This window comes from Phragmites australis, chromosome 24 (assembly GCF_958298935.1).
Source record: "Phragmites australis chromosome 24, lpPhrAust1.1, whole genome shotgun sequence".
Classification (NCBI taxonomy): Eukaryota; Viridiplantae; Streptophyta; class Magnoliopsida; order Poales; family Poaceae; genus Phragmites; species Phragmites australis.
This window is the reverse complement of record NC_084944.1, coordinates 16,659,323-16,667,018: the sequence shown is the minus strand read 5'-3', so window position 1 is coordinate 16,667,018 and position 7,696 is coordinate 16,659,323. Positions and strand designations below refer to the sequence as shown.

General features: G+C 41.4%; 1 protein-coding gene across 1 annotated transcript; it reads right to left on the bottom strand.

The window, feature by feature from the left end:
* Window positions 1-264: 264 nt before the first annotated feature.
* On the bottom strand, window positions 265-2,288 carry LOC133907601 (small heat shock protein, chloroplastic-like). Its single transcript, XM_062349673.1, has 2 exons — window positions 1,988-2,288; window positions 265-901 (listed from the first exon to the last, which is right to left on the bottom strand). Exons 1-2 carry the CDS (start codon window positions 2,202-2,204, stop codon window positions 477-479), a joined length of 642 nt encoding a protein of 213 aa, XP_062205657.1. The 5' UTR covers window positions 2,205-2,288; the 3' UTR covers window positions 265-476.
* Window positions 2,289-7,696: the final 5,408 nt, after the last annotated feature.

Here is a 7,696-nt window from a genome sequence, read left to right as displayed (position 1 = left end):
AAAACGGGTTCGTCTCGATGAGATGAACGTAACCACGGTCTCCGATCGGCCATACGAGCCACGGATCAAAAAGTCAAAATTCGGTCAAATCTCTCTCTTTTTTCGTTTTCAAAAATTCAGTATTACAAAATATTTCTTATAGTTTGATTAAATACTAATCAACATACACAAAGTTTGACTTTTTTAAAAAATACACATACTATTTCTGAATGGGTGGAGTAAAAGATGTATATAAGTACATGCTTGTTTTTATCTAAATCTATATGATAGATAGATTTGCATTGTGTGAGAAACATAAAATGCTCATTTTATTCATTCGGTATCCGGAAAGACAAATCGTGCGCACATAAGTTCGGTACGATCAATTGAGTACAATAGATCCACCGATGTGCGTAGAACGTAGTAGTTTGTTCAAGAGCCTGTTGGACAGGTCAAATGCACTCATTCATGCATGCCATGCATGCGCGTTACACGCATTACTTGACGACGATGTTGACGCTGATCTTCCTGCGCGCCTGCTCCTTGATCTTGGCGATGCTGACCTTCAGCACGCCGGACTTGAGCTCAGCCTCCACGCCCTCCCTGCTGTACCCCGCCGGGAGGAGCAGCCGCGCGTAGATTACCTCGCCGTCCTGCGCCGCTTCCTTGCTGGCTTCGCTGGCGGCTGTCGTGTCCTGTTTGTTGGCCTGGTAGTGACGATAATCCGTGCCGCCGCCGGTTTGTTGGCCCATGCCCCCGCCGCCGACGTTGGTCTTCTTCTTGATGACGAGCACGTCCTCGTCGATCTCGACGGCGAGGTCTTCCTTGGACTGTCCAGGCACCTCGAACCACAGGTTCACTTTGGCCACCTCCTCCTCCAGCTGCCACCGCTCCTCTCGTGGTGGCACCGGGTGCACCAGAACTTCATAAATCACAGCATCAAAATGAGATGCATGGTATGGTTGAATATTAGTTAAGTTGATAAAACCACATGATAAATTCAATGTGGATGTGGATGTGGATGTGAATAACATGTCATTTAGGACTTCGACTAATCATTAGCTCACACATTAGGTTACGCACTACTTTTTTAATATACATTATCATAAGTTAGTAAAGTCATAAAGATGATAAAACATTTTTTAGGATGAATATACTAATATCATTTTCACTAAAAAACTAAAGGAAGCTGCTATATCTCAGTCAGCTGAAAACAAAACTTTATTCAGTTGATGCACGTGGACCGTCGGATTTCCATCGGACGGTCGTGATGCTTTCTTCTTCCTCCAGTTCAAGGTGTCCTGCGCATTCTCTCTCATACTTAACTTAGCGACCTTAACTTAGTCAACTGAGAGATCCCCGGATTTCAGTCGAGTGTACAAGAGGAAATCCGAAAACTAAATAATTTACGTGTACTGATGGTCAAAGTTTACAATGTTTGACCGCCCGCATTGAATTCTGATATTTCCGATAATTCTGTTTTATAGGTTGGGTCCGGTAAAATTTTTTTATCACCCAAAATTTTATTTTTTTAAATTCCTACCTAATAACACACCAGTACACACTACTATTGTATCTTTGAATCAGTGATACTCTCTCATTTATATATTATTATGTATAGTTTTTTATGTTAAATGGTTTGGAGATAATTGGTATTATTTTCTAGAGAAATTGAACCCTTTTTTTTCTAAATTTTGATGAAAAAATTTGTCTATTGCCGCTAGAATTCCGATAAATTCGAAAATCCCGTTTATCGGTGAACCCCGATAAATTTCTGCTATCGATAAATAAAACCAATTATCGGTCAAAGTTTACAATGTTTGACCGCCCGCATTCTATATAAGACGGCATTTATTTTGGACTGTAGGTGTCTTGAGGTGACGAGCCATATTCTTTTACTTATGCTTGTTATATGTTGTACGTAGGCGTGTTGGACTGACATATGCAATCACCAATAAATGGAAAAATATTCAGCATGAACCATACAAAATTAGTCAAGCCAACTTACTGACGGGAGATATGTTAAATGGATGTAAATCCGTCTTTGGGCTGTGCTCCCCCTTTGGGTTGATCGCACAACATACAGATAGAGCCCGGGACCTCCTTTGGGAAGAAAGGGGAGCCACCGCTGCTGGTCTCCCAGACTGAAGCTGGCCGCTGGAGAAATTCGCTGGCCGCACCGCCGGCCCGCCGCTCAGGAGGGTGCAGGAACTGACCGTCGACATTGCACTAACTTGATTGCAGTGTAAGTCTAGCTCGATACTGTGATCAGGAAGAAGACTGGAAGAATGGACTTTGGTGAGATGGAGGAGATCGCGAGGGGCTTTATAGATACTACGGAGAGAGACAAGCTGACAGGGTTACCTTTGCTTTGTCCACAGACCAGGGGAATAAAGTGGTTTGTGATGAATTGCTTTCACATGAAGGGAATAGCCATTGGTGCAAATGATGCCAATCTTCTTGTTGCAAGGCATGCTATTCTTTTTTGTTTGTTTTTTTATACTCAGATCCGGTATAGACTGAAGTAACAACAAAGTCTAATTGCTGTACGTCCGACATGAAAAATGAAATAGCAAATGGGTTGGTTCCTTGCTTTCATGGGACGTTGTGCCACGAAAGCAAGGGGTATGCATGGGCATGCCGATGATACTTTGAGGTTGTTTGATCGTAGACAACGAAAAGCCTGACCAAGTATTGGTCATGATAAAGAATAGGGGCAGGTTTGTTTCACTACTATAACATGCCACACCTCCATGCCTAAGGCTACCAAATTGTTCATCACACCTTAGACAAGGTTTGGCTAAGAAACAAGTCTATCACAGGTGAAGTCTAGAGCTTAAAAAAATTGTGACAATCAAAACTGTGATAATGAACCAAATAACTATCACAAAAAGTCTGCTAAAGTTTAGCAAAATATGGTAGCCAATCAAACAAGCCTCTGGAACTGTGGAAAATGGCATTTGATTTGTGAAAAAGACAAAACAAAATTGAAGCATGGGAAATTGTGGGTCACAAACTAAATGGAATACAAATTCCTTGGGCATGACCAAAACACTACTATATATAAAGGGTCATCCTTGCTCCCCTTGCTCCCCTTTCATTATTGGGTCAGTAATAACCGATAGTGATATATTATCATTACCGGCTCGTAAGCTCAAGACGTATATAAAAAGTCGAGCTAGTAAGAACTAGCAATGGTATCAATTCAAAAAAAGCATATCTTTAATAACCGGCAGTTATAATGGTTATACCTACTGATTATATTTACAAACCGGAAGTGATAGCTCAAAAACGGTACGAATTCTAGCACCCGTCTGATGGGCTTCTCCCGAACTCCTTTAAATTTCACTCGATTGCTCATCTCACTCCCTCTTGTTCTCACACTCGATCGATCTCTTCCGCTCTCTCCCCTCCACCGCCATCGCCGCCGTGATGGATTACCCACCACCTTCTCATGCTCCAGCCACTCCATCGCCACATCCACTACCACCTTCTCTGGCCATGCCACCCACACCTGTACCATCATCTGATGATGAGGCTCCAGCCCCACTGAAGAGCTCGGACAAGGCACAGTCCTCGGACTCCGGTGGATCGGTGAGGTCCCCCTCTGAGGACGATGTGTGAGACTACTTTCTTGATGAACCAAAGGCGAAGAGGCCCCAGAGCTTGGATGAGGAGGATGAAGAGGAGGAGGAGAAGGCCAATGCGCGGGTGGAAGCCACGGAGGACGACGAGGACGACGACAAAGAATTACTTCTTCGTTGTTGTGGCCAACCCCAAGTGGTAGACACGCGCGTGGGTTTGCGGTTCTTTTACGCGTGTGGCCGTGCCTTTTGATTTTGGCATACAGTAATAATGGAGTTAAGAATTATTAGTGATTTAATTATATATTAGTGTGATATAAACTAGTAATTTTAGTGATTAGTAATATAAAACTCAGTTAAATTATTGTATGTCTATTTAAATTTTAATTTATTTTCCCTAGATTGAGTATCACTGCTGGTTTGTAGCTGAGACTAGCAGTGGTAAGTATATCAATTAACAGGATCAGCTCAAGACCCAGCAGTGATAGTTTATATCACTACCGGTTCGTAACGCACCGGCAATGATATTCATTATTAGTTTCGGTTCTATATCCAACAATGATAATCTATAACTACCGCTGCCGTTTAATCACTACTTGTTCAATAATCCGTAGTAATGTAGTTTTTGAACCAATAGTAATAACTATTTTTGTAGTAGTGAAATTTAGCTTGGCACAATAGGGCAGTGAACCAAACATTCCTTAATGGTTCTTTTTGTGCTGCACTGTTTTTTTTTGGAAAGCGCCAAATATTTATTTTAAGTTTTGGATGCACATCAATTTGAAATATCTTTATAAAAAAACTATTGTGTAACATGGTTACGTTTTTAATGGAACACTGAATTCCATTAAGACTGCCTATTAGGATAATTATAATCAATAGTAATTGAAGGGGTTCATTCCAAACAAAGAGAGAACAACGGAGATGGGAGGAACCATCATCTGCACTTGACCTCTTGGGTGCTTGATATATATGGAGGATGAGAGGTAAATCTTTTTCTTCAGCCGTTGATGGAGTATAAATATTACTAGGAGCCCATTAAACATTTACATGAACTACTTTGTTATATCAGCTTCTTTATAAGCCTAGACCTTTCCTCCAACACTGCTGATAAATCACCGGCCACCAAGTCCTGAATACATATCGAAAGGTCATCCACATATGGAGTAACCTCCGCAGGACACATCGAACCAAGCGCTACTAGAGTACACGCCACCTTATTACATTATTTAGGTTTATAATCAATAGATGCATTAGAAAAATGAAAAAGAATCAAACTCTTCAGCCCGCACAAAATACCTCCTATTTTTCCTCAAATGGAGAAAGCTATATTAACACTTAACGTTATATTAAGATGATATAAATTAATTGTATACTATTAGCCTTGCAAAAACATAAAACGGGAAGGAAACACAATAAAAAATTAGATGCTTCAATATTGGTTTACTTTGGAGGAGCCGCTATCCACATTCTAGACTGCCATCTAAACTAGCGGTGGAAATGGATGGCAAGAAATCCGAATTATTCGAATTCGTATCCGCTAAAAATGTAAATATGGATATTCGTATTCGTATCCGTATTAATATGGATACTGAAATGGATGTATCCGAATTCGATTGGAAAATCCGGATTCGGATACGGATATCCGAATTTTAGTGGGATCCGGATGTAAAATCGGATATTATCCGCATCCGACAGGGAGCCGACAAATTTTTTTCAGCGCGCCGCGCCGCGCTCCGCTCGCGCCTCCGTCTCGCGCCAAAATCAACCCCTGCCCCCACACGCGTCCGCGCGCGGCGCGCCTTATCTATCGTAGCTGCCCACTTTCCCCATTCATTCTCTTCTCTCCTCATCCAAAATTCTCCATAGGCAACAACAGTACAAGTGTACAACACCCTAACCCTACCTGCTCGCCGACGGCAACACGACGGCACCTCCGCTGCGGCCTGCGGCTGCTCATGTGCTCCTGCGGCCGCTCTCCTCCCACGGCGGCGGCTCCACTCCCACGGCGTGACGCTACTGCTTCCCCCTTCCAATTTGTGCTCCAACGGCAACACAGCTGCCTCTCCTGGCCTCCTGCGCACTCCCCCCACGGCAGCCCTCCTCTGTAACTTTCACTACAGTTTATTTCCCAAGCTCTTGTGTTCATAAATAACAACACTACAGTACCCATGGAAGACTGCATTTATAATCAGCTTTTGCATTGTGTGATTAAGCCTTAAATGATCCCTTCTAGCATATGCGTGGGGTGTTTTGTGATGAATATTGTATTGCCAATTTACCAAACTCTGTTAGTTTATATATAAAAGCTTTATTCCCAAATTACGGTCCTGAAAGTTGCAAAAGGACAAGTGAGGCAGTACAATAACCATGGTTTCAAAAAGCACAAGGTCATCAAGAAATAAGCAGGTACATCCATATATGTGAATGATTTTTAGCTGCTCATGTACACTACAACAATATGCAGCCTTTTCATTATCAAATTTGTTTCTTGCAGAGGACAGTGCCATCTGTAACTGGAAGAGAGCCAAATGACAGTGCCAATATGAATGCAAGTGAGAGGGATATAGAGGCTGATGCTATGGATGCTACTCCAATTGGTGCTGAGACTAATACTGAGTCTCCAACAGGAAGAACTTCAACCACCAAAGTCAGACCTCCAAAGAAGAAAACTTCGAAGGTTTGGCAGCATTACACTGAAATTTTTGTTGAAGAAAAGGTGGATGACATGGTTATCAAGAAGCTGATGGCAGCATGCATCTATTGTGATGATGTTCTCTGTGCCCCAAGCAAGCAAGGTACAACACGTCTATGGAATCATTACTATTCATTTCATGATGAAAACAAAGCAAAATCTAGCATGAAAAAATCGTATGCAGATGTTGGGAAGTATGATGAGGAAACTAGTCTCAAAAAATATTATCTAGCAATTATCATGCATGAGTATCCATTCAATTATTGCGAGCATGAGTATACAAATGACTTTATTAGATCATTGCGCCCAAATTTCCCAATAATGGGCCGCAAAACTGCAAGGACTAAGATAATGGATATTTTTTACAATGAGAAGAACAAGCTTTATGACTATTGTAGCTCTCTTAATTGTCGGTTCAGCTGCACAATGGATGTGTGGACTTCTAATCAGAATAAGGGGTACCTATGTGTTACTTGTCATTTCATTGATGATGAATGGAAGATACACAAAAGAATTATAAACTTCATGCATCTTCAGGGAAGGCATACGGGAGCTAATTTGAGTGCTGCATTTATGCAAAACATGGCCTCATGGAATCTTGATCATAAGTTATTTGCATTAACCTTAGATAATGCAGCTGCAAATGATGTTTGTGTGGACACAATCATTTCTACCCTTAAGAATATTGGTTCTATACATTGTGGTGGCAAGTTCTTTCATGTGCGATGTGCTGCCCATATTATTAACCTCATTGCTAGGGATGGTGTGAGCACAATTTCAGCTGTTATTGCAAACATTCGTTCATTAGTCCTTATTGTCAAGAGCTCACCTGTGCAAGAGGAGTTATTTTTTAAGCATGCTACTGATATGGGAACAGCAGAAAGAGGCCTTTCTTTAGATGTGTCTACTAGATGGAATTCAACCTACTTAATGCTAGCAGATGCTCTTCACTTTAAAAGAGTTTTTCAAAGGCTTATTCTACTAAATCCCGATAAATATGGTCCGCATGCTCCTGCAAGAGAGGAATGGGACAATGCTGCTGCCCTGTGTAACTGTTTGGAAATCTTTTATGATGCCACTAAACTTCTCTCAGGAACTCATTATCCAACAGCGAACTTGTTCTTTTCAGAATTTTGTGAAATTAACCTCAAAATTATTGAGTGGCTCCAAAGCAGTGACAATTTCATTGTTTCTATGGCAAAGTCCATGAAGGGGAAATTTGATAAGTATTGGGAGATGAGCAATATTGCTCTAGCAGTTGCATGCTTCTTAGATCCCCGGTACAAGATGAAGGTGGTAGAATTTTATTACAGTGAGATGTCAGATGATTATGGATTTGATGATATGTATGAATTCAAAAAAGTTCTGCAAAAGCTTTATGATTCCTATGCCTCCATTTATACTGCTGCTGCAAGTAGTCCTGTGCAACAAACTGCAG